This window comes from Tauraco erythrolophus, chromosome 13 (assembly GCF_009769465.1).
Source record: "Tauraco erythrolophus isolate bTauEry1 chromosome 13, bTauEry1.pri, whole genome shotgun sequence".
In the NCBI taxonomy this organism is placed as follows: domain Eukaryota; kingdom Metazoa; phylum Chordata; class Aves; order Musophagiformes; family Musophagidae; genus Tauraco; species Tauraco erythrolophus.
In genome coordinates this window covers 21878852-21905146 of record NC_141477.1, presented here as the reverse complement: position 1 = coordinate 21905146, position 26295 = coordinate 21878852, and the positions used below count along the sequence as shown (strand labels likewise).

The following is a 26295-nucleotide window of genomic DNA, read 5'->3' as shown; positions in this document are numbered from 1 at the left end:
TTCATCCTGCTCTGCTCTGCCTTTGCGACAAGAGCACGGTGCGCGTTAACCTTGAGCTGCCAGATGAAGTTGTGCTGGACTGATGCTGCCTTCACCCCTCCCCAAGCCCCAACCGGTCCAGCCTGTCTCAGGGGATGCTACAGACATCAAGATGCCACCAAAAGACCTTTTTTCTATTTTTTTTTCCAAAGCAAAACCCACAACCTCTCTAAATCCCGGCAAGGAGATGCAGCAAAGGAGGGGGTGTGCCTTGGCATGCTGAAGTTTTAAAGATGAATTATTTATTCTGCCATTGCCAATGTGCCCATACACACAGGTCAGACACTCCCCTCCTGCAGCTTGTCCCTGGCAGCTGGGGGGGGGGCCAGGCCCCTGCAGACAAAGCACCCACAAACTGCACCAAAAAGCATCTTAATCTGTATTTTATGGTGCTGACACCACAACGAGGCAGCAAGAACTCGAGTTTTAAGTGATAGAATTAAAGCTCCTGCAAGTAGCTGAATCACCGAGTGTGGAGGCCCAGGCTCTGCCACCCTTCGGGGGGGTGTGCCTGCCTCGGGGGTGCCCTGGGCTGGAGGGGCTCCAAAGCCAGGCTGGGGGTGACACTCATGCATGGCAGAGCCATCAGGTAGCCCGGCCCTGTCCTCTCTGCTTCCCCCCCACCAGCCACCCCTGCACCCCACTGTTCCCCAGCCAGGGGGTGATGGGCCCCTCCCTGCACAGGCGACCCTGGCCCAGCTCATCCCCCACAACCACGTAAATATGAAAAGCAGAGGTGGACCCTCCCCCCCCCCAAGAGGAAAGGATGCAGTGATGCCCACCCACCCCTCCCCAACACAAGAGTGCGAAGCAGCGGGTACCCCCCCCTCTCCATACAGGAATGCAAAGTGACAGCATCGTGTCCCCCCCACCATGCAAGAGTGCAAAGAGGCCTGACCCCCCCTCCCTCACCAGGATTTTCCCATAGAAGGTGCAAAGCAACACCCCTGCTCCCCCCCCCCCCCAAAAAAAAAAGAGGCTTGGAGCACTCTGATGCAAATGTGTAAGCGGTTTGGGGATCTCCCACCCCACCCCCCCCCCCCCCCCCCCCCCCCCCCGATTGAAAACGTGCAAAACAGCCTCCTCCCCTCCATGCAAAGGTGGATGATTCTTCCCCCCCCCCGCTCCCCGCGACGAGGGACTCTCCCATGCAAGGGATGCAAAGCGAACACTTACCCCCCCCTCCAAAAATGCAAAGCAATGGGGGACCCCCCCTGCAATCCAGGGCTGCAAAGCAGCGGAGACCGCCCCCATCCAGGCAAGATGCAAAGCCACCCCCCACCCCCCCGGATGCAAGGATGCAGAGCGCTGCGGGATGCCCCCACCCCGCAAAAAAAAAAGATGTAAAGCCCTGGGCGACCCCTGCAAAGCACCGGAGACCCTCCCCGACACCCCATGATGGGGGGATGCCCTCCCCCCCCAATTCAAGCTCACACATGGGGGGAGGGACACGACCCCCCCCCCCTCCCTTCCCCATGCCGCGTCATTCCCGCCCCCTCCACCGCTCACCTCCGCCGGGTGGGTTTATTTTTTGGGGGCGGGGGGGGGGGGGGGTGTCTCTCGGTGGCGGCCCCGCGGGCGCTGCAGGGCTGCGGCGGCGACCGCCGCGCTCCCCGCTGCGCGCCTCTCCGCGCCGCTCCGCAGTGCGCGCACGGCGCATGTGCCCGCTCCGCTCCCGCCTCCGCCCCGCTCCGCCCCGCTCCGCACGGTCGGACCCCGCGCACCGGCGCCGATCGTGCGGACCCCAGGTCCTCCCCTTCCAACTTAATTTTTTTTTTTTCTATAAATACCTAGTTTTCCATACTTTTGCAACCTGGATTCGCCGTGAACTGAAGGGGTTTAGAGAATCCAGATGGAAATTCTTCAGCTGGCGAGAGTGTAAGAGCTAAAAGGATGCTCCGGTAGGAAGGGGAACCGTTTGGGCATTGTCTTCTCCAGTTTTGGCGTTCTCCTTCATGCTTGGAACAGGTTGGCCAGACGAAGTTGTGGCTGCCCCATCCCTGGAAGTGTTCAAGGCCAGGTTGGATGAGGTTTTGGGCAACCTGGTGTAGTGGAGGGTGTCCCTGCCCATGGCAGGGAAGGCTGGAACGGGATGATCTTGAAGGTCCCTTCCAACCCAAACCATTCTGTGATTCTAGGACCACTCGAGGGGGATGAGTTGATGGGTGGCTGAACTCAAAAACCAGAGTGAGCAAACCTTCATCCTCCCCAGCCCATCATCATTACTGACTGCTATTGCCTGAGGATTTTTGGTCCTCTCCTTGGTCATGGCCCAGAGCCCAGTGCTGGACCCGCTCTTGCTAAGATGTCCTTTGGTGCAACCACTTGCAAAGGGCTTCACCTCATTGTTTGGGGGTCTCTGGCAGTGTGGCTGGAGTTCCCATGGTGCTTTCTCCAAAAGAGCTCCCCTCTTTCCACAGCCGCTTGGTCTCAGACCAAGTTCCAGCCGGAACTAACAGAACCCAAAGCTGGGTGGGTGTCCAGAGACAAGCCCACCTCAGGGCTCTGCCCTCCTCGGCTGCTTCAGCCCACTCAAACCCCTTGCCCAGGCTCTGTCCATGCTCCAGCCCCGGTGGACCGACAGAGATTTTCCAGCCTGGCCAAGGAGGGACACGACGCTCAACAGTCAGGTCCGCGGGGAAAACTGCATGGCTTTGCCCGTGCCGGCTGCGCATCCGTGCCAGGGATGCCAGAGGAGCCAGGGCAGGCTGAGCAAGACCCGGCACAGAACCAGCCCACAGCTGTAAATCCAGCTGCTACTGGAGGGCAGAGTGAGCCAGGAGAGACGGGATTTTCAGCTGTGCGAGGAGCGGGGCTGTGGGAAACCGTGTTTGCTTCCCCTTTCCCCTTCCACTGAGGCATGGAAGGGGGGGAAGAGGGAGAATTTCAGCAGCACAAGGGATGATCTGTGCCACGGTTTGAGGTTTGGAGTGGGATGACTCACGCTTTAATTTTGTTTTTTTTTTTTTTTTAACGGGCGCTCCAGGGCTGGATTAAGCGGCGTTGGTGAGGAAGGCACCGCAGCGAGCACCGTGGAGGCAGCGAGGCCCGGCTCCCCATTCCCCAGCACGTCAGGCTGCTGCACCCTGAGCCTTGAGCTCTCCTGCTACTGCTCCCAGTCTGCATTGAGAAGGGTAAAACAAGAACGGGATGCATGGTGAGCACATCCCAAAAGGGACAGCTGCCATCTCTTGCCAGCTCACTAGGCTGGACTTAGGGGTCTGGCATAAGGCTACGGCCCGTCTCAGTGCCTGTCTCTTCTGCAGGTAGTGGTGGGAGGGCAGCTTTGATGTGCCTGGAGGTGCTTGAGCAGGTCTGCAGCGCCCTTGCACCGACCTCACCTGTGGCTTGTCCCCAGGGTCCTTCCTCCGAGCAGCCGGGGCAGCTTGGCTGCTCAAGCCAACTGCTTCGGGTTCAGCCTGGACTTCCTTGGTGGGCTGCGCTTGTCCCTGCGCTGCTGCATGAGCCATTGCTGCTGGAGGGTTTTTCATCCCAAGAAAATGAAGTAAAATTTTCCCTGATCCTAACAGGGCCAGAATTGCAGGTGGCCGGGGTGAGACACGTTGATGCTCCGCTCGGGACCAGCGCATCAGCACCACCTCATCACAGGGCCAAGAGTTTGGAGGACACACCTTGAGCCAGGAGATGTAAGCAGCTCAGCTGCACGGACCAGCTGCACTGAAGCTCTGAAGATCCCGCAGCCGCTGGCCCTGGAGATGTTTGCGCTGGCTTTGCTCCTGGCCACACAGCTCCCGGAGATGCTCCGGGCTTACCGCGGAGAGCGTGGGCCAACTTCGGGCCGTCCTGGAGCTGGGACTGTGCCCCCCAGCCTCTGAACCAAGGAGCTGATGGGGAATTCACTCTGTCCTTGGATAAACTTCTGCAATTATCATTTACCACCACTAATTAACCAACCACGGGAACAGCTTATCCTGGAGGCACATCCGCAAACTTCTTTGCTAGTGATGCCCTGAACACCTGGAGGTTTTAACCTACTCGGAGTCGACGATGGCTCCCACGCCAGTGGCACTGGGGACAAACAGGCAGGCACTGGCACAGCGGCACCGGGATAAGCACCCAGCCGAAAACCCCATGACTCCAACCTTCTGGCACACTCAACTCAGCAAACCAAGCACTGGCTGCTCTTCGGTTTGGGTTGCAGACCCCCAGCCGGTGCAGGAGGAGATACCGGTGCCGTGCCGTGCCGTACCGCCGCCACCCGCCGCACGCGCTCGCCTCCCACGCGGGCTGCTGCAAGAGGTTGAGGTAATCCTGGGTAATTCCTGACTTCCATGGAAATGCCTCCGGGCCGCGATGATTATCGCTGTAATTAGCCTCTCTGATTTTCTTGGTGTTCTATAAAATATTAATTTACAGCTGGATCCTTGCCTCCTTTGTGCGCCGACTCAAGCAATTCCCATCAGCGGAGCATCTCTGGCACCCCTCGCCGAGGGTCCCGCGGGGTTACGCAGCAAAGCCGGGCGGCCACTGGCGGCTGGATGGTGGTTGGAGTTGATGGCTCCAGCCAGGAGCTTCCACTTCCCCACAGCTTCGTGCCCTGGTAGCTCCTATTTGAAATGAAAGACACAAAACCAGGGAAGCGCTCTCAGAACGCACCCTTCACACCTCCTCACCCGGTTGGTGAAGGTGAGCGGGCAGCCTAAACCGCTCCAGAAGCTCTTTAGTACAACATAGATCCAGTTTGGGTCAGAAACAGCTTTTTTGCTCAAACCGTATGGTAAGTCAGATGGGGCAGCAGCAGTGGCTGAGCCGGACTGCGTTCCTCACCCAGCCTGCCCACCGCCGGAGCCAACACAGCGTTTCCATTTCCACCACCGAGATGAAGCCAAACGCGGCGCTTGATGGCACGTGACAACCCTCTGCGCACACCAGCGCTTTTAAGTCACCTCATTTTTCAGCCAAACTAAGTAGCATCGACTTTAATCTCTCTGACGGGGCGGAAAATGCCACCTTTAATATTTTGACGCTGGACATCGGGAAGGTTGGGCAGAGGAAGGATGCTGCGGTGTGGCCAGGTGTAAGAGGCAGCAGCCCCGCAGTCCTTTGGAGGCAGCACTGGTGGCATCGTGAGCCCTGGGACTCTTGTTACCCTCCTCGCTGTGACAAGCCTTGGGCGCTGGACCCCATGTCCCAGCATCCCTGCCAGTGGGTGGCTGCTGCTGTGGTGCTCCAGGCTGCTCCCGTGTTGATTATTTCTCTGGGATAAGGTATTTGCTGTCTTTTCCCTCATTCCAACCCCTCTGCCATGGGCGGGGACACCTTCCACTAGACCAGGTTGCTCACAGCCTCATCGAAACCTGGCCTTGAACACTTTCCAGGGATGGGGCAGCCACAACTTCTCTGGGCAACCTGTGCCAGTGTTTCACCATCCCTCAGAGGGAAGAATTTCTTCCTCAGATCTCATAGAAACCTACTCTCTTTCAGTTTAAAAGCCATCACCTCTTGTCCTGTCACTACACACCCTTGTCCAAGCCCCTCTCCAGCTTTCTTGTAGCCCCTTTAGGTACTGGAAGGCTGCTGGAAGGTCCCCCCAGAGCCTTCTCTTCTCCAGGCTGAACAGCCCCAACTCTCTCAGCCTGTCCCCATAGCAGAGGTGCTCCAGTCCTCGGATCATCTTCGTGGTCTCCTCTGGACTCGCTCTAGCAGCTCATGTCCTTCTTGTGTTGGGCGCCCCAGAGCTGAAGGCAGCACTGCCGGGGGGGTCTCACAGAGCTGAGCAGAGGGGCAGAATCTTTCTCTTTGTTTATTCTCGGTGTTTCATTCACCTCACCGTTACAGAGCTGCAAGCACACTGGGTGTGATGCTCCAACCTAAATAAAAGCTGGTCTTGCACCAGCCAGCAGAGCTGTCTCTGCCCGATGCTGCCAGACCTTTCCAGGCCGCAGCTCCCTCCTGGTTGAAGCCTCCACCAGCCCAGCCCTTTAACACCTCTTCATTCAACCTCCCCCAGTGATTTTACCCCCAGCCCCACACCATTGTCCCAGCCCAGCCCAGAAAGCTCTGGTGACGCCTGGCACAGCTGGCATCAGAAATGCTTCATCAAGGGTGCAGCCAAGGTCCAGGAGAGATGCTGCTTGGTGAGTTTTGTGTCTGGCTGAATGTTCACAGTAACATTAAACCACCCCCTCGCACTCCACAAGAGCCTTCTGCAGCTCTGGAAGGGAAAAGTCTCCATGAGATAGCGTGTGCCATGGCAAAAGGCTCTCCCACCCTCTCTCTCTGCTGTTTTTAATCCAGCCCCAGCTCTGCTGCTGCGGTGAATCAGCTTTTTTTGGGGGGAAGGGCAGCTCCCCTGCACACAGCCTGGGGTACCCCAGACCCCTCCCCTCTCATATTGCTGGGTTTGAACAGAATAAAATCAGCAGGCCAGCAACCTCAGCCGGCCCTATGGCGAAATGGTTATTAAAATCCAGCACCGCGGCTCCGCGTGTCGGCAGAGGGCAGTGGAAGATGCTCCCAAACCTCCCAAGCCTCCCCCGGCTTTGCTGCGGAGATGGGGATCCGGGGAGGAGACTCCACCAGAGAGGAAGGGAAAGAAAAATGCAGTTCCTCCAGCAGCGAGGCTGAGCCAAGCGCAGTGTTACCGCCAGGCACCCCGCTGGGAAGGGAAGATTTGGGATTTGGGCTCATCCATCGGCAAGGCAAGGGGAGGAGGCCGCATCTCCTACCATCGTGGCCCTCCAGCTTGGGTCTCGCCGACACGCACACAGGCTGCTCAGAGCCAAGGAAAAACCACCGCTCATGCCTCGGCTGGGAGGAAGCGGATGGCGATGGAGTAATCCCGGAGCCGGCAGCGATTCCCAGCCGGCAGCAAGCGGGCAGGCTGAGGAGAGGTTTTTCTAGCTGTAGCAATGTCCCAGAGGGTCTTCGCAAGCCCGGCGAGCCGCGGCACGTAGGCAAACGCCTTCCCAGCCCGCAGCCCGCCTGCCCGTGGCCGGGTGCTCGTCTCCGGCAGCGGGAGAAGCGGGGAGACGGTGCTGGCGGTGCGGCCCTGCCTCGCCGCCGGCTCCGCAGCCTGCCCTGCTGCCTCGCCAGGCGTTGGTAATTAATAACCCCGGAGGTAAAGAAAGAGCAGCGTGAGGTTGGGATGCATTATTTTACTCTGATAGGAATCTGACACTGACACAGCCATTAGGGTAAAGAAAGAATAATAACTTCGACTTGCATCTATTAAAGCGTAAATACCTTCCGCGTGCGAAAAGACAGGCTTTAATGCATCGGTGGGTTCGTAATTATTTATTGAAAGAAAGGCAGGCTCATTGCAAAACGAGATAGAGGTGAGAGAGCAGCTCCCTGCCCAGTTGAACCCCGGTGCTGGGGTGATATGGGGTGACCCACGGCCCTCGGGAAACACGGAGCAGCAGGCTCCTCGCCTCGCCGCCCCGCAGCGAGAAGCCTGCCTGGCTCCGGGCTGGGGTCACGGAAACTTTTTTGTCACTCAAAACTTTTGGGGGTGGGGGATGCAGGGAAACACAAACCCCCACAAGCAAACCCGGCACGAAATGAACTAAACCCCCTCGCCGGGGCTATGTTTTGCCACCCGCTCCTGCTCCCGGTGCTTCCTTTACCCCAGCCGGGGGCAGCGGGAAGCAGCAGCACCAGCCCGCCGCGGCCATCGGGGACCCCCTCGTCCCTCCCACCGGGCAGTTCCCCCCCGTGGGATGCTCCCGGAGTCGGGGGGGTGGAGGGGGCCGGAGCGCGGGGCCGGGGGACAGCGGGAGCGATCGGCGGCTCCGCGCCCTGTCCGGGCCCCGCAGGGGCGGTGCTGGCTGCGGCCCGCCCCGGGGCTGCGCCCGCCGCAGGATGCGGCGGCGGCGGGGGCGGTTGCGGCGGTGCGGCGGCCCGGCGGGCGATGCGGGGCCGCAGCCGGGCCCGCGGCCGCCTTTAGCCCGCGGGCGGGCGGCGAGCGCGATCGACGTCGGGGAAGCGCCGCCCGCCTCTGGCCCGGCCCGGGGCGGGGACGGGGAGCGGCGCGGCGGGGGGTGGGCGGCCCCCGCCGCAGGTAGGGACGCGGGGGCCGAGCGGCGCGATGGAGGAGGAGGAGGAGGATGGAGGCGGCGGAGGGGAGGCGGGGAGTGAGGCTGCGGCAGGAGGGGGCGGGCGGGGGGGGCCGGCCGGGGGGGGGCGGCGGGCATGTGGGACCGGCTGCGGGGCAGTCGGGCGGCGGGCGGCGGCCGGAGCGCGGCCGCGATGGCGCAGAGCGGCGAGAAGGGGCCGGCGGGCGAGGGAGAGCCGGGGGCCGGGACCGAGCCCGGGGCCGGGGCAGAGCCCGAGCCCGAGCGGGGGCCGAGCGGGGCCGCCGCTCCCTTCCAGCCCCCCGAAGGCGGTTTCGGCTGGGTGGTGGTCTTCGCCGCCGCCTGGTGCAACGGCTCCATCTTCGGCATCCACAACTCCTTCGGGATCCTCTACATGATGCTGCAGAGCGACCTGGGCGAAGGGGAGAAGGACCCCGCGCTGGAGTTCAAAACAGGTACGGGGATCCCCGACCCCTTCCCCGGCCCGAGCGGGGGGTAGCGGGGGGGCCGGGGCTGGCAGGAGCGGAGCTGTCAGCCCCGCCGAGCCGCCGGGGCCGGGGGCAGCGGGGGAGCGGCGGGGGAAGGTGCGGCGGCTCGGCCGGCTCTGCCTCCCGGAGCGCACCGGGCCGGCGGGGCTGGAAGCTCCTTCTCGGATGCGTTGAACCGCGGTTGCTCCCTGCCCCCTTCCATCCCTGTAGTCTCGGCTGTATTTATCTCCGGCAGCATCATGTGTTTCTAAAGCTCCTTTTTGTGCTCGATTAAAGTAATTCCCCTGAAAAGCGTGCCCTTAGCTTGGCGTGGTTAGGAGTTAGGAGGGCAACGCTGGTGAATCAGCTGGTGTGTGTGAGCCACCCCCTGTATTTTTTATTGTTCTTGTTGTTTGGGGACGGATTTTTCAAGCTGCGTGGCTCTGTCTGCCTTATCTACGAGATTGTGCTGGGGGGTGGCTGCAGGAGAGCATCCGCCTCACCGACACGCGTCCTCCGGGTCGGAGCCATTCGGTGGGAAAACCTGCGATGGGCAGGTCTGGCAGCGCTGCCTGCATGTTCACATCGGCACGGTGCGGGGTCTGGAGTAGTTAATGTCCGTTAATAGCAAGACCCAACAACTGCACCCAGTTGTGTGTTTTGGTAGGACCTACAGGCTCAGCCAGGGTCAACACCGTAGCGTTAACACGGAGAAAAGGGACGTTTCTCGCTGCAAAGACCCCACTGTTGAAGTAGCCCGGGCAGAGGGACACCAGCCTGCTGCGGTGACAGTCCCAGCGGGTCCGTGACGGACACTGGTGTCGGGAGGCCCAGCCTTGTCCCAGGTCTGGGTATCCTCCCTGAGAAGATTGTACCCGTCCCTGTGATGGGACACCCATGGCCCGCTTTGCTTTTATCTGACGGGTAGAACAAGCACTTGGCATCAAGGGAACCCACTTGCAGGGGTGTCCTGACTCTGGATGGGACGTGGGCAGCAGTCGGAAACCGAAGTTGGGAGTGTGCTGTGGATAGAGGCGGTGCTGGGGGGCTTTCAGGTGAGGACCTGAGAGTCTTATTTTGGGGACCAGTGTTGCCCACGTCCCCTCCGCTCCGCTATGTGTGACTGGTGATCGTGGCGACGAGCGCGCCAAGATGAACCGCGTCCCGAGATCCGCTGCATCTACGGATCGCAAATTAACTCCGCGATCCTGTTACTGGAGAACGATGCACTTGTGTAATTACGGGCAGTAACGGAGTGCTGCAGAGAGCTGCGGACGTGTGGCCGGTTGTAATTAGGGTGATTGATGGGCTGTAGGAGTGTGCGTGTGATCCTCAGGAAGCTCATCACGGAGCTCTCTGTTTCCTGCTCCCTGCGATTGCATCTAGAAAGCCTAAGGCAGGGCTCTAAAGGTAGAAGCTGTAACAAAGAAATTAAATACCGCGAGTTCTGGTGGTTTAAGGCTCCATGCCCAAGACAGAGGTTGTAGGAGTCAGCATCTGCCTCTTGCTTCCTGTATCTATTTATTTATGGCCATGACCGCACAGAGGCCTGGAAAAAGAAGGGCGTGTGGGTACGCGAGGTGAACCCGGGCTCGGTAATTAAATTGCCTGGGTGACGAATATATGCATTTTGGTCCGGGTGCTTAACGAAAGAGGCTGTTAATAACCCCTGCGCTGCGCGACGCACCAGCCGAGTGCAGCCTCGGCGCTTGGAGATCACAGCGCGGGGGCTCCGGCGGCGGAGGGGAGCGGTGGTGGAGCCCGTGTGCCGCGGGGAGCGTGGGACCTCGGGGGCTGCAGCTGTGCTGTCTGGGGCCGAGGGCAGCAGGGGTGCAGCGTGGGGCCCCCCTCCAGCCCTTTCTCCCTGCATCCCACCCCTCCCCGCTCCGGGTTGCATAATTTCCCCGCGGCGCTCGTTTGCGTGCAAACATAATCAGGAAAATATTGTAGCTCCTTTCCAATCGCTAAGTGATACGGCCTTCCTGAAAAGACCGGTGCTGTCTGTTGTCTGCTGACGTCGGTCTGTTCCTGCTGACTGTAAGCAACACCCGGACCCGGGGTCCCCCTTGGCCCCTGCTGACCAGGAGCAGGTTGGAGGGGACGAGGACGCGCTCCTGCTCCGACACTGGCATTCGGCACGGCCTTGGGTGTATCGCTTAGCCGTTTGGCTCCGCTTTTAAATCTCCTCTCCGTTCTTGGCGGGGTGGGTTTGTGTTACGGAGCGGGTTTGGAGGCAGAGTGGGGAGCCATGCTGTAAGGCGGTCAGGCATCCCTTTAAAAATAGGGTTATGTTTATGCTAAAGCAGGTACTAGCGTGCACTAAACAATTAGCCGCCCCAGGCGCACGGCTATAATTATCAAGGTTTATTTCTTGTTGCAATTGGTCACGTTTTCTGGCGTTTGATCTTGAGAGACGCAGGATCCGCGGAGTTCAGGTTTAGGGTCAGGCTTTGCAAACAAACGCTTCCCAACAATGCATCGAATGCATAGGATCCTTTGTTTAAAGAAATATACTGCGCTGCCATATGTCAACAAGCAGCGCGGGGCCGAGGCGGGCTGGCTGCCGGGACCACCGCGTGCCCCTTCGCCGCGGGGAGCCAGAGCAGGGACTTTTGCAAGGCACACTCTGTGCTTTCAGGTTTGTTTCTTTAGGGTGGGAGTGGAGGACTGAGGGGGGGAGATCGCTGAGACTGGAATAAAAAAAAAAAATAAATATACATGTGAGCTCTCAGCCGGGAAAAAAAATACCGGTTTCTGCTGGAGAGGGTGGAACGATGCTTGGAAGCGTTGCTGGGAATGAACATGGTGTATGAGGCTCGTTGTGGTGCCAAGGGGTCCATAGGGCTTGGATGCTGTGCCAGCCTTGGAGCGGGCAGCGCACGGGGAGCCTGTGCCAGCCCAGGGCTCTGCCCTCAGCCAGGAGGTCCCGCTCGCTCCCCAGCCACCCCAGGGTCCCAGTGGGATGCTCCGGCCACCCGGGAGAGCTGGGAGGGTGACACTTCTCTGTGCATCTTGTTGCTCCAAATGCATCTTCGGTGCCGTGCTCAGAGGTCTGGCAAGCGCTGGCGGGACGGCTTGGAGGGTGCATTGATTTTTTAAAAAAATAATAATGTTTATTTATCTTTTTCTGCTCCCCTCCTCCACTTTGTGTCAATATCCCAGGTATAGATTAACTCTCTTTGCTTAATATTTAATGTTTCGGTTTGCTGGAAATGGGAGCTGTGAGCTCTCAGGGAGACGACCTGGGCAGCTGATCTGGTTTGGCCATGGCTCCTCTGTTTGTCCGTGTGTCCAGCAGCATCCTCCAGTCCGTGTGCAGGAACCTGGGAAGCAGCTTCCCCTTTTAGTCCTGCTCCAGCTGGTAAGCGGAGGCTGCTGGAGCGCCTGGTGCCCAGGGAAGCCGGGCTGGTGCACGGGACCATCGCCCCAGGCTGGTTGTGTCTCATTGTGCCCATCAGGCCAAGGTGATGTCAGCCAAGGCATAGCTGATGTCGTCTTTATACCTGAATCCTCATCTGTTTTGGTGGGGAATTTCTTTGCAAGCACTGACCTCACATCCTTGAGACAGGTGAACTTAGGTGGAAAAGACAATTTTCCTCCAACATCGTTAACGGAGGCTTGGTAAGGAAGAGTGAGTTTCTTGGAAAAAATAAGGTGCTGCAGGGCTCATAGTCGTGGTGAAAGATCAGGAGGAGAAGCTGTGGATGACGCTTCGGGCTGACAAGAGTCTCGTGGTGGGTGAGCGTGGCCAGAGCACCCAGAGCTGAGATGGGACACGCCGAGGAGAGCCTAACTCGCAGCAGGTAGTTCTTGGAAATGATCCCCATTAAATTTCAGCAATAATCCATGGCCTAGGAGAGACCAAATACGGGTGGCTACCACAAAACCACACTTTATTTAGCCCGCTGCAGCGAAAGGCACATAGCCCAGGGGTTTGGTTTGGGCTTTGGGAAGGCTCAGTGCCCTCTTACCGACACTCTTAAATACAAATTACCAACCAGTGATATGCCTGAGACCTGTGATGGGTATCATCGCCCAGTGCTGGCGCCTGGGAGGCTCCTCTCCCTCCTGTCTCTTGACTCATCTTGGCCCAAATCCGCAGGATTTGGCACCTTTATTAGTTGCCAGCGAGCTGCGCTGGTCCCATTTCACAGATGTGTTGACTGAGGGTGCTGTGGATCTCAACGTTCCTGGGGGTTTCCCCATGTCCATCCGGGTTTCCCGTCCTCCTCCACATTTCCCAACCCTGCGAAGGGATGCGCTGTCATGAACAATATTACGTAGCCTGGATGGGGATGTAAATCCAGGAGAAAGAGCCCCCAAAAGCCTTTTTGTCACCCAGCCCTGCTAGCTGGGGAGCGCAAAAGGCACCGCGCAGCTTTCCCAGCTTTACTGGAGTGGGATGCTGGTGTGCCAGCGCTGGGCTCTTCCCTGGCTCAGCTCCCACTGTTTTGGGAGCTGGAGCTTGTGATCGCCAGGGAGGGGGGGTGAATTTTGGAGGAAGCGGGTTGTCGTGGCTCGAGCTGAGCACGAGGTGCCGTGGGAGGTAGAGCGGCCCGAGAAGCAAACCAAACGCAGTCGTGTCCCTGACCTTGGCTATCGGGAGGCCGGAGCGCTGTTTCTAAGGGAGGTTCTTGTTTTTAAAGACTGCAGGGGCCCTCTCAGCCAGCACAATTGCTGGTTTAGTGGGATTTAATTTATTTTTAAGTGTCCTCCACCAACCAGCCAAGGAGATGCTCCGGTCTCGCTTGTATTTTCCTTTCTGGGGAAAACCCAGGAGTTTGACGAGTCACCCTTTAATCCCCTTAAAAGCCCTCAGCAGCTGGAAGCCGACCGTCAGCCGGGACGGTTGGCATCCAGCACCTTAAAATAGACCTAACCCATCAGGTTGGGCGAAACGCTGTCGCCGGAAGGCGCCGCTGACCTCGCTGGCAGTGCCCGTCGGGCCGGCTGCGCATAGCTGGCGCGGGCGTTGTCACCAGCATCCCGCCTCGTGTCCTCGGGGCAGCTCCTCTGGCTCCCTCCCTCCTTATCCGGCGTGTTCCGGACGTGTCCCTTCACGGCGCTCATCCGGCTCGCGGGGCGGCACCATCAGGCGCCCCGTCTGAAGCCGTCTTCCCCAAAATCCGGTGGCGTGATGGAGACCACCAGGCTGGGTGGACGTGGAGCTGCATGGGGAAGGGGGAATAACCTGCATTCCCACCATCCCAAGGCTGGTTTCGTATCCTGCAGCGCGCAGAGCGGGGGGAAATTCCCGCTGGGGGTGTGGGTAGTGGTAAACAAACCCCTGCTCCTGCCACGCTAATGGGGAGCTCATCCCGGTGGGACGGTGGCACCGGTAGCCACTGTGCCCGGGGGTGTTTGGATCAGTCGGAACCGTCTCGCTGTAGGGCCGGGGTAACCTTTTGCTTTTTGATCCCGGTGACTCGCCGGGATGTGCACCGAGGCGGCGTGGCGTGCGCGGTGCCAGCGGCGGAGGGATGGTGCGGCTGGCGAAGCCGTGCGCGGGCTGACAGGGACCTCGGCGGCAGGTGGGTCGATGCCGTGTCTGCTTACTCTCCCCCACCACCCCCCCATCCCAAAGCAGTCCCCCTCCCCTTGCTAGAAACAACTGGGGCTTCACCCCGGCTCAGTAACTGGGGGGTCGCCCGCTTTTGGCTGGTGTCTGAGTTCTGTAGGGAATTTTGTGGCGCATCACTGAATACCTTGGTCTCTCCCACTCACTTTTTTTGGGGTGATGACCCCACAGAGTTTCCTGCCACTGGGCAGGGCATGGTGGAGGATACCAGTCTTTCCCGACCGGGACAGTGGCCGTGCACCTGCCTCTTGCAGCCAGCGATTTCCCTGAGGAATCACTTTTCCCTGGCTTTCTGCAGCCATGAGCCTGTGTCCATGGCGTAACCATACCTGGCAACGGGGGGGACAAGAGGAACAGGCACCCCCCTCACACGCCAGTATAACATGTGTGCTGCACCCATTACAGCAGGGATTTGTTGGGTTTGCCCTTCCTCTTCCTCAAAGGATTGATTATTCCCTACTGCGAGGGAAGGAGATGATCCCTGCGGAAAGAGGCCCAGGGGAGGGACGTGTGCCAGGCTGGGCATTGCTCAGGGGCCATGCCATCGCCCGTGCCCACCGCGGGCGCTGAGGAACTGGATTCGCTCCGGGCTCTTTTCCGTTCATCCACCCCGAGACAGTTGGGGCGGTTGCAAAACCCACATGACGTGTGCTGGGAATTGCTGCAACACGCTCGCAGGCACGAGCCATTCCCAGCTCTCCCAGGCACCTCGTACAACAGGTCCTGCCAGCTGCTGGGGCAGGCGGGACATGTCGCGGGGCTGCCCGCAGCGCCCTGCCTGCACCGCCATCCGCCCGCCGCATGGACCGCAAACCTCCCGAGCAGAGCCTTGAGGGGTGGCACAGCCCTGCGTTTGCTCAGCGTGTCTTTAGGCTTTTTTTTTTCCCCCCTTTTTCCTCTTTTATTTGTTGATCCCTAAAAAAACCACAAATGCAAGAGCTGTCCTCCACCCCCAGCGCATCCCTGGAGAGCTGGAGCGGGGTGAAGTTTGGGGGAAGGCTGTTGGGAACAGCTGCCAGCTCGCAGCCCCGTGCCGTTTGGCTTGGTGTGGCCGTGCTGTGCCATGCAAGAAGCAGCTCAGGGTGCTCTGATCAACTTCTTGGGCTCACGTGGGACCGGTGAGATGATGGCGGTGATGCCGTGAGCCCCATCACCCCTTGTCGTCTTGGCTTTGCCCAGCCCAGGGGAGCTCCAGCCTGGAGATACCCCATCCCCGCATCCCTGCATGCCAGGGCATGGGCAGCAGAGCATTGCACCACGCTGCTGTGTTACAGGCTCCCGGGGCAGTGTCCCAGTGCAGGCACTCCGGTGCGAGATGGAGATGGTGTTTTGGGGTCGGCGCTGCTGGCAGCACTGCTTTGGGATCATCTGGTCTGCAAAAGCCCATGGTGGAGGAGGCGAGCTCACCGTACCCTATTTCTCCCTGTCTTTGGAGGTTTTTTTTTATATTTTTGGCCCTGGGTTTGGATTTAGCAGCTCAGTGATGGTTTTTAGCTGCTCCCCCTGATGCGGAGCAGAGAGCAGGGCCACAGCTGTGGGGGCAGGGGAGCCCCACGTGCAGCTGCATGGGCTGACTTGTTGGGGTTCGCCCCGGGCGAACGCCGGAGCCCTCCTCGGGGACGAGAAACAACCCTCCCACAGCGCCTGCAGGAAGGAACCTCCTTCGGTCACCCACCCATCACCCCATCCCTGGGGGCCAGCTGGGACGGGGACCCCCGGGGCATGCGGGGACCCGCAGGGCACGCAGCCCCCGCCGCCCTGGGGCTCAGCAGCATCCCCCAAAAGCCCCTTTCTTGGCCATCTTGCGTCAGGCACTAAAACAAAGGTTTTGTTTCAAGCTCTTGGCCTTAATCTGTCCGCCCGCAGATCCCGTGCGTGCGTATAAGGGAGGTGAAATCCTCCCCTCTTGGGGGGCCGGCGCTGCGAGCGGGTGCCGTGGTGCTCGCGTGGGAGCGGGAAGGAGTGGGAGCCCGTTTCTTAAAAGCCAGAGCCCACCGAGGTGGGAATCGAACGGGACGGCGGCTCCGTAAGGGAGGGCTGTGCCTCCTGCGCACCGTCAGAATCGGGTCCGATGGAAAAAAAAAAAATAAATCATCGGTGATTAAAGATTGGCGGTAATTACATAATGGATACGCACCAGATGATGCCCAGACAAGCTCCCTGCTGGGATTTCCCAACTTTTGGAGTGTTTAACTTTGCAATCATCCTGAAGTGCTTCTGCTGTGGCGGGGGGGGGGGGGGTGTTAATTATTGATATTACGGCAGCACCCGGCCTGATTGCACAAGGCTCAGCAGCGGCACCGTGGCCGCTGGAGCTGGGCTCGTGGGCGAGCTGGCCTCCACCGATAGCCGGGACAGCCACGGAGCACGGTCCGGCACTGGAGACGGATCTCCCCGTTCCATACCCGGCATCGCAATGGCAGAAACGACCGGAGAGAAAAAATAAGCGAGGAAAAGCTGCTTTTTGGGTCTATCAGCAAAAGCGAGCGTCAAGACGTTCTTGGTGGTGCACCAGCTATTAATCCATGTATTTTAGCAAAAACCCCGTTTCTTTCTTATGGTTTATGGAAGCGGGGAGCGCTGGGGGTGGGGGGAGCTTGTCTGGGATTAAACTCTCCTGAAAGCCAAGCACGCCAAGCTCGCGAGCCTGGGGAGAGCTTAATTAAAGTCAAAGGAGATGCGATTCCAAGAAAATAATACGGGGCGTTTAAACGGGATATTTTTCTGCTGGGCCCAGAACGTCTCCTTTCCCTTTCCCTCTTCGGTGTCAGCTTTAATAAAACAAAATGAGATCTCCAAGAAAAACAAATTGGAGCTCTTAAAAGGCGCTGCGGAGATAAAAATCAGTAACACTGTTGCTAGTAACACCTTGGGTTATTAAAACGGAAAGAATGCTAACGATGCGATTTGCATCGGCCTTTCTTGTGGCTGTGCCCCCGGTGGGAGCCCGCTCGCCCTGGGAGGGGGGCATGGGCCAGGGGGGCATGGGCACGGCCCCGGCGTCCCTCACCATGGCCTCTGGGCTGGGGTGCTGGGCATGGGCGGGTTCGCTGGGCCGGGCGGATTGGGGTGTATTTGGGAAACGGTCACGCGTGGGGGATTTTGGAGGGCTTTATTTTTTTTTGCCTTTTTCCTAAGGCCGGCAAATACTGCTCTGCCGAAAGCTGGCGGGGTCAAATCCTAAAAGACTTGAAAAAATGGCAAGAATCGGGATTCAGGGGACACCAGTTTTAAAAAAACCCGAATTAAATCGTAGCTGATCTTATTGGAAAGGGTGCCATAGCCCATCAGAGACCTTTCGGAGGTGACGAACGTGTGAATGAAAGTACCAAACTGGCCTGAGAGCTGCACCCAGAGACGCCGGGCTGGGGAACTGGGCTTACCTCCTCCCAAACCAGTGCCCCGATCCGGCTGGTATGGCTGAGCGTGCCGAACCCTGCGGCGACAGAGCCCTCCCGGCTGCGTGGCCGCGAGTTGCCCCCCGGGATGCTGCAGCAGGGATGCGGGGAGGGCTGGGGGAGCAGCAAAGTGATTTTGCACTTTGATCCCTCGACCGTCTGCTTCTGCCTTCCCGCAGGAAGAGCGGGTTGAAAACTGCCCGTTTTTTTCCCACGTGTTTCCATCCCGGCCGGAGCTGACCATCTCCTGGTCAAGAAGCTGGCAGAGGCCACCAGTGCCTTCCCTGGGTGCCATCCGTGGTGTGCGGGGATGGAAGCGGGGCGACGTGCAGGCACAGGGGCCACCGGGTTTGGAGGAAGCCCAGTGGGCTCCTGTTTGTCTGTCTGTCTGCCATAGCAGGAGGATGCTCTTGGACAGGGTGGCTTTAAAATGTCCACCGTGATGCCATCCGCCCCGTAAACCCAACCCACGGCGGGGCAGAGGCCGGCTCCTGCCTCGCTGCCGTGCCCGGCTCCATCAGATAAGGCAATTACAGCTTTATCGCTTAATTGCACAGTATGATAATAACAGAGTGTTGTTGAGATAGGGCATTGCCAAGGAGTGAATATTGGTGGTGTTGGCGGGTTTTTTATTTTCTTTTTTCAAAAGAAACCCAGTGGGGTGTTGGCGCTTCTTTGCGGGGCTCCTCCTGCCCGTACCCCACCGTGTCCCCGACCCACGGGGCAATTCAGCATCGAATAAAAGCCGTGCCAAGCACACCGGTGCCAGGGAAGCTTGCCCGCAGTCGGTGAGAAACCAGCCCGGGAGGGGAAAGGGTGAGGACCAATGGGGATGTTGTTGGCCACGTTCCGGATGGCTTTTCCTTTCCCCCTTGGGAAGGCGGTTTCCATCCCTCGCAGGTTCTTCCTGCCCTGCTCGGCAGGTTGCGGGATGCGTCGCCGCTGCTTGTCTCTGACCCATGGGGTCCTGGTTTCCCGCCGTCCACATGGAACCCTGCGGCCGTCGAGGTGGCTCTGAGCTCCTGATGTTGGGATTTGGGGTGTTTCCTTGCCCGGCCTGGCCTGGCCGGGGATTTTGTGCTGTGAAAATGGGGATTGTCGAGACCTATATTGGTGCAGGGTGGGTTTCTCCCCAAGAACTGAAGTTTTGCTGCGTTTGTCCCATCTGCAGGGGAGAGTGATAAAAACCCAGGGGACATCTGGGGACAAGGGATAGTGCCGCAGGATTTGAGCTGGGAGAGCCTGGCCCTTGGGATCTGCATTTTGGGAGAGGGCCTTTATTAAGGGAGATTCATCAAAAATCAAATGTGTTGCCCAAAGCTAAGAAATCATGGCAGATTTGGGGTTGGTTATTTTTTTTTTTAAGCTGTTCAACTCTGCCCTGCTTCAGTTCATCAACCAAAGCTCAACGAAGCAGCCCAGGAGTGGAGGCACTTCAGGTCCTGATCTGACCCCTGCGCCTGCCTCTTAACCCTTGCCACCCCAAACTACACCCACAGAGAAAATTAGCCCCGATCTGGGTTTTGGAGCTTCTTTCCCTCCCTTGGGACAACATCACCTGGACTCCAGGTCTTCCAGCTGCCCTGCCTGCAGTACCCCCTATGGCATCCAATCATTATTAGCCAGCTGGACTGAGTTGAAGATAATGAAACTAATGAACTAATTAACTCAAGGTACCGACCCTGCCTACAAGAGGCAGGCCATTTCCTCCTGGCTGTGGGAGATGCAACAGTGTCCTTGGTGCTGCAGCCCAGGCTGGTGAGCAACACCCCCTGCCATGCTTTGTGCCCCACCGGCCTCGTAAGCCAAAACACACTGCGGAGAAAAAGCTGAAAACAGTTTTTACTGCAGGGCGGTGGAGGGTTTTTCTGTTCGGTGAAGCCGGTTGCTTACATTTTTGTTGTGAGATGAAAAGGAAGGGAGGGAAAAAACTCAAAAAGCAATGTCTTTAGGGGTTTTAATGTTTCTTCTTGTGTCTGAAGCAGGAATTAGCTCTTGCAAAATGTTGGGTGTTGCTGGGTGATGTTGGTCCCCCAGCTGTGCACTGGCACGTTTCGCAGTGGGTAGCCCTGGCTTTTGTCACCCGACTGTGCCGGGGCCAAGCTCAGGCTTCGTCCGAGCATTTGAATTTGGGAAGGTGATGAAGAGCTGAAAAAGCAGGATGGAGGGGCCGGTGTGCGAGCAGCAGGTTGTTTGCTGGTTTCCCATTAGTCAGGGCTGGTGGCGAGGCGATCTCCTTTTCTGTTTTCTGGGGAACGAATCCCTTTTGGCTCAGCCCAATGGGCAGACTGGTCGAGCAAGAAGCAGCTGGTGTTAGTCTCGTTAGTGACCGAGACAGGGTTGAGCCTCTCCGTGGCTCTGTGGACGGTGCGTGATGCCCAGCCCACCTGCAGCACCAGCACGATGCCCAGTGGCACTGGCAGCAGTGCTGGACCCCCCGAGCCCTGGCGTGAGGAGGAGGTCCAGCTTCTCCATCACCCCATTCCCATCCACCTCCGTGCACCTCCCGGCTCCGCCACACTCTGAAGCTTCATGGCCAGGTCAAGCCAAGCGGTGGATGCAAATGGGGCTCAACATCCCATGTTTTCTTCCGCCTTAGTGTGTCTGTCCTTGCTCAGTACCTCAGCACTGATTTTTCTTTGGGGGAAGGAATTTTCTGGTTGCTGCCCCAGTCCTGAGACAGCCCCAGCTGCTCCTTGGCCAGCAGAAAGGACTTGACAAGGGCCAATGGCTTTAAACTGAAAGAGGGGAGATTTAGATGAGATCTAAGGAAGAAATTTTTCACTCTGAGGGTGGTGAGGCACTGGCACAGGTTGCCCAGAGAAGTTGTGGCTGCCCCATCCCTGGAGGTGTTCAAGGCCAGGTTGGATGAGGCTTTGGGCAACCTGGTGTAGTGGAGGGTGTCCCTGCCCATGGCAGGGGGGTTGGAACTGGATGATCTTGAAGGTCCCTTCCAACCCAAACCGTTCTATGATTCTATAAACAGACTGTCCCCAGTGCAAGCACAGAGCAGCTGATGGGCTGGTGTCCTCCAGCACATCTCTGTGATCTGGTGCTGGGATGAGCAGCAGGATTAGATCCACCCCATGCTTGTGGCTTTGTATCCCGGGGCTGCCCGTGGCCTCTCGCATCCCTCCTTACCCCAAAACCCCGGGATGCTTGAGCTCTACACTGCTGAGGCCACTTGGCCCCTGCTCTTCCCTTTGCCCTGGGCATGGATGGGCTTCATGAATGGGAGAAACTGGAGCTCAGGTGCTTGAAAACAAGCCCGGGGACTGCGGCGTGTGTTACCTGCAGCATCCCACGCCCGGCACCTGTGGAAACAGGGTGATTGGAATTCCTGCCCCTACCCCAAATGCAGTATTTCCGTGGGGAGGAAGAGGAGGCTCCCTGGCCACGGAGACAGGATGTTACAGCTTTTAAACGTGACTCGCAGGAGGACCAAATCTTACCCAGTAACCGATAGAAACCTTCGTTAACCTGCCCTGTTATTTATTCCGATTTCAAAGCCCTTGATGCAGCAAAAAGCGAAGGCATTTCTCCGCGGAAGCGCATTAATGTTTCACCGGATTTCGGAGCACTTTGCTGCCGAGGCACTTTAAACGCTTCGGGCTGTCCCCAGTTCCCCTCCAGCTCGTTAAACATTGCGTGGCTCTGCCCGTGGCCGTCGTGTGGGCTAAAGCCTTGGGGGGACAGTTGCTTTTTTAATATATATGTATATATGTGCATAGCCATAGGTGCACACGGGCATATATATATGCACATATATGTGTGTGTATATGTGTTAGGGATCCCCGTTCGGGGTGCATCGGTGGGAGCTGGATGCCTCGGGGCTGCCTTCCCAAGATGCTGATGGGGAACACGGGGCTGGGTACCGTCCCCTGCAGGGAACCCCGACGCCTGGGCCGTGGTTTTATTCCAAAGGCAGGGCTGGCCCTTCCCTGCACTGCGGGGCGGCTGCCGAAGCCACCGGCGTCTGGGAGACTTTCAAATGAGAGCAGGTCGGCCAAGAGTAGCATTGGAGAAGGGGCAGAACCTGTTTCTTGTTGGGGGCAAAAAAGAAAATAATTAAATGAAATCAAATATTGCTGTTCTTTGGTTTCCTTTAGCGATCGGATTTGCTTAATTACAGCGTGGTCTGTTTTTCTGAGATATCCAGGTGTTCTCAGACGTGTGCTTTAATGTAGGAAAACTGCGAGAGATTAAAATCACATGGATATTTTATCACTCTTTTGGCCTCTGGGTGTTTGGTTTAATGACGATATGCACGTCTTGTATCGTTTGGAGATTTTTTTCCCCACCGGTCGGCTTCAGGAGCACCGTCCATAGGTGTTAGTGTCTCCGTGCTGGAAACTCAGGGGAAGCTCTCTGATACCAGAGGAGAAAATAATTTCCCAATGGCCATCAGGAGAAGAGCCTGGATCTTCCACCACGAAGCGATTCCGCCACACGGACATGGTTGGAGCAGCCCAGGATGCTGCCCTGATCTCCTGCCCGCTCCAAGGCTCTACTCCACCTGCTCACAAACAGCTTTTCTTCCTTTATTTTGATTTCTAAAGAGATTTGCTCAACGGCGGAGACTCCCCGCTGGATCCCCCACCGCGGTCAACCATCGCCTCGAACCATCCCTCGCACCATGGGAGGGTTTGGGCAGGGGCTGAGCGCTGGGACTGAGCCGAGGAGCCACCGGCGTGGTGGGAGAGCTGGGATGGAAGAGGCGGTTGCAGGGAGATGTTACCTCCTTCGGGAACAGAGCTTGGGGGCAAAATAACTTAAAACTCGAGTGGTGCAGCCCGAGAGGGGCCTCCCTTCGGAAGAGCACCCGCAGCCGCCGCCGCTGCCACCCAGATTTTCCCCTTTCATATTTCCAGCCCTGTGTGTAGTCTGGGGTTGGGCGGACTTTGTCTTCGGGGAAATTGGGGCTTTGTTAGGTGGAAGCAAATAAGTAACATAACTGAAATATTTTGGTAATATTCGGGCGGGTGGCTCTGCTTGCGTGCTGTGGGGGAGGCATCGCTGCTGCCCCGGTGCTTGCCCTTTCAGGGTGGTTGCTCCAGGGGGGCTCAGGCTGAGGTTGCCGCAGTGGTTTTTCCACCCCGGAGCTTGGGAGGGTCCAGGGGGTGGTTATGGATGGGGGATGGTTGGGGGAGGATGCTGCAGTGCTGGCAGTGCCAATGGGTGCTGCTGGGAGGAAGGAGAGGGATGTTTTCTTCCAACTTGCTCATCCTTGGGGTACCCCAGCTTTGGCTGATGGGTCTTTGGGAGATATGGCTCTTCCAATGCCATCTCCATCCCCATCCCGCTGGAGGAAGGCTGCCAGCAGGTCCCTGCCCTGCTCTCCAGCGCTCTCCCAACCACCAAAGAGCCTTTGGGGTTCAAAAGACAGCAGGGGATTGTGGGTCATGGCTGGGGTGCCCCGACATGGGGCTGGGGTGATGCAGCCATCATGGGTGGCAGGAGCCATCTCTCCTTGCAGGGCTCTTGTGGGATGGGTCAACTGGGAGATATGGAGGAGAGAAGGAATCACAGAATGGTTTGGGTTGGAAGGGACCTTCAAGCTCATCTTGTTCCAACCCCCCTGCCATGGGAAGGGACACTTTTCACTACACCAGGTTGCTCAAAGCCTCATCCAGCCTGGCCTTGAACACTTCCAGGGGTGGAGCAGCCACAGCTTCTCTGGGCAACCTGTGCCAGTGCCTCACCACCCTCAGAGGGAAGAATTTCTTCCTTAGATCTAATCAGCCCGAGCTGAGATTGTTCCTGCTGAAGAAGAGGAGTGCAACTGCCTTCAGCTCTCTAAAAAGTTGCAAAAAAGGTAATAATCTGTTCTCCCTGTCCGGTGAGGGACAGGTTGCAAGTGTTGCTTTGAAATTTTTCAGCAAGGAAGATGTTGGTTGGGAGAAATACTTGGAGTGCAAGAAGACCAGCCCTTGTCTAGGGGAAGGCTGGAGATTCCCATCACTGGAGGGTTTGGAGAAAAGGCTGGGCAGAAGTGTGGCAGGGCTGGGAGGAGACCTGCAACATCACAGTGCCTGAAAAATGGTGGTTTAAGTGCCGGGGCCACCCAGGTCTGTCTGGTCCAAGTGGAGGAGCTGTGGCCATGGCTCCAGGGTTTGGTCTCAAGCGCGCTATGTCTCTCCCCTTGATGGTCAGGGCTGGCAAAGGGCTGGAAGTATTTTTCTTTCTGAATATCCCTTAATTAACTCAAAGGGAAGGCTGTCAAGTACCCAACCGGGAGGGAAAAAAGATCTTCATGAGCCTGTGACCAGCCCAACATTTCACCTCCATTTATTCTCCGCGGCTTCTTTGTTCTCCCTTTGAAAAAAAAAAAAAAAAAAAAAAAAGGGTGTTTTTCTCTTTCCCTCCATTAAACTGCTGTTTATTTGCTGGTAAGTGGAAGGAATTCAGCTGGGATCAGCCCGGCTCCTGCCAGCAACTGGAGTTGAAAAGTTTCCATGGGGGAGATGTAAGAGCAGAGCAGGGGGGTTGGTTTCCAGCCGCTGCCGTTCCTCGCTCCGTGGGTCCCTGTGGCATGGCCAGCCGGGGCGGGTGGCTTTAATTCTCCTTGTTGGCTGGGACATTGGCCAGCACCCGTGGGAGTTGCAGCAGGAGGAACGCGGACCCCGGGCCGGAGGGTTTCTTCTCGCCGTTAATGGGAAACAGAAGATGGCTCGGGAGAAATTTGGCAAAGAGAGAAGCTTTTCTGTCTCTTCCAGCTTGGAAAAAAGCATCTCTTCTCACCCTGGCCTCCCTGTGAAAGGCAGAGGGTTCCCAAACGCAGCCCAGGCGGGATTGCTGGCAGGAGATGGAAAGTGCCCAGTGATTTCGCAAGGGATGGAGCAGACTTGGGCCACCAGCCGCGTTTCGGGAGGGGTCCCCAACCTACCTCCCAGTGGGGGCCGGGAGTCATCCCGACTTCTCCCAAGGCATCGAGGAGTTGGGATGCCCCAGGTGCTTTCATCCTGGGGTAATGTTGGGGATTTTTGGGATCTCACAGCCGTGTCTTGGGTATGATATCGCCGTGTAGATGGCAATGCCATGTCAGCTGCGGTGCTGGGTTTGCACTGGGCATAGGCACCCTTGGGGATGGACGCGGAGTTGCCCGTGTCCACTGGTTTCAGGTGTCCCACCAAAAGTGGCAGCATTCATCTGGGTCCCGGGCTGGGAAGAGGTGTCTGGCACTGGCCAACCATGTGCCCTGGCACTGCTGGCCCAGTTCTGGTGCTAGTGGCGATGCCAGGCTGGGACCGACTGGCAGGATGCCCCTCGCTGCCCATGTCCTCACAGATGCCCAACCCCCTGCATCCTCCCTGCCCGGTTTGCAAACGTGATGTTCTTGTCTTGGATGGGCGACCGTGTCTTGCAGAGTTGTCTGTTGGTGCTGGTGGTCTCCAAAGGGAGATAAAGCGACTGGAGGAGGTTAATCATAGTCAAAGCCCAGTGAAGTTTGGTCGGGTCATGGCTTTTCCAAAGGCTTAAAATTTTGGATGTGCAGCAACCACCGTCCAGGGTCACGACTGACCCACACTGTCCCACCAGAGTTAATCATTGCCATCGGCCTTGGGACTTGCCTGGCTCCACGTTTCCCCACGGGGCACAGGGTGAGAAGCCAGCACATGGGACCTGGAAGACACCCCAACCTGCCAAGGTGCCTTGGGCTGAGGAGAGCCAGGCCTCCTAACCCTGGCCCTGACTCTAACCCCAATCCTGACCCTAACTCTGGCCCTAACTCAAATCCTGGACCTAACTCCGACCCTAATCTTGACCATGACCCAAACCCTAACCCTGACCCTAATCTTGACCCTGACCTTGACCATGACCCAAACCCTAAATCTAGCCCTCACACTGATCCTAACTCAAAGCCTAATCCTGACCCTGACTCTAACCCTGACCCTCATCCTGACCCTGACCTTGACCCTGCCTCTAACCCAAGCCCTAACCCTGACCCTTTACTCTCCCTTTCATTTTATAAGGTACATATTGTGTTTATTGCCCTGTTGGAAGCGATGTGGTCACCCAGAATGGGGCAACCTGGAGCAGCCCCTCGGTAGCCCCCCCGCTCTCCCCACTCGCCCCAATGCCCCGTGCTGCTGTGTGCTTGGGGCTGGATGGGGTGGGGAGGCACCTATTCTGCTTTGGTCACCTGGGAGGTCCCTGGGGGCTGCTGGTCCAGCCCCGAGCTGCTACACTAGTAGATGTGGCTGCTGCGTGCCAGGAGCGTGTAAATCCCAAATCGCTCCAAATTAAGCCCAGAAATTATGAAACTTGAGGTCTGACCCCCATCGGGTTGCCTCACTCAGGGTAGGTTCTCCAAAATGGAGTTGGGGACTGTTGGTGGTAGAGCTGCCAAACAAACACGGGGGCTCCTGTCCTTCGGTCGAGTGCCTACAGTACAGGGGGGACACACCAGGGGCAGCACAGCTGGGGAGAAAAATCATATATTACAAAAAAAAAAAAAAAAAAAAGAAAGATGGAAAAAATCAGGAAGAAGGTCTCCTGGGTTTGGCATTGTGTGTTTGGGTGAGTGCCAGGAGCTGGAGGGGGTCAGCTGGACCCCGGGCTGGTGTGGTGCTGCTCTTGCTGCTGGTGTTCCTGATGCTGGAACATCATATATATATATATAAATACTTTCTTTTATATATGTATATATAAAAATACTTTCTTCTCTCCGTGGGTGTGTTTTGAAAAGGGGCTTGGGAACAATGAGGATTAACAAGCAGATAGAGGATTAAATGCAGGGTTTGAGTCTTCAAATGTGTGCGCATTTCAGAGCGCGC

General features: G+C 57.8%; 1 protein-coding gene across 1 annotated transcript in view; it reads left to right on the top strand.

The window, feature by feature from the left end:
* The first annotated feature begins 8193 nt into the window (after positions 1 to 8193).
* Positions 8194 to 26295, top strand: part of SLC16A2 (solute carrier family 16 member 2) — a 32031-nt gene continuing 13929 nt past the window's right edge. Inside the window, exon 1 of the mRNA XM_086619724.1 lies at positions 8194 to 8530. Coding sequence (XP_086475850.1) covers positions 8194 to 8530 — 337 coding nt within the window. The remainder of the gene's footprint in view (positions 8531 to 26295) is intronic.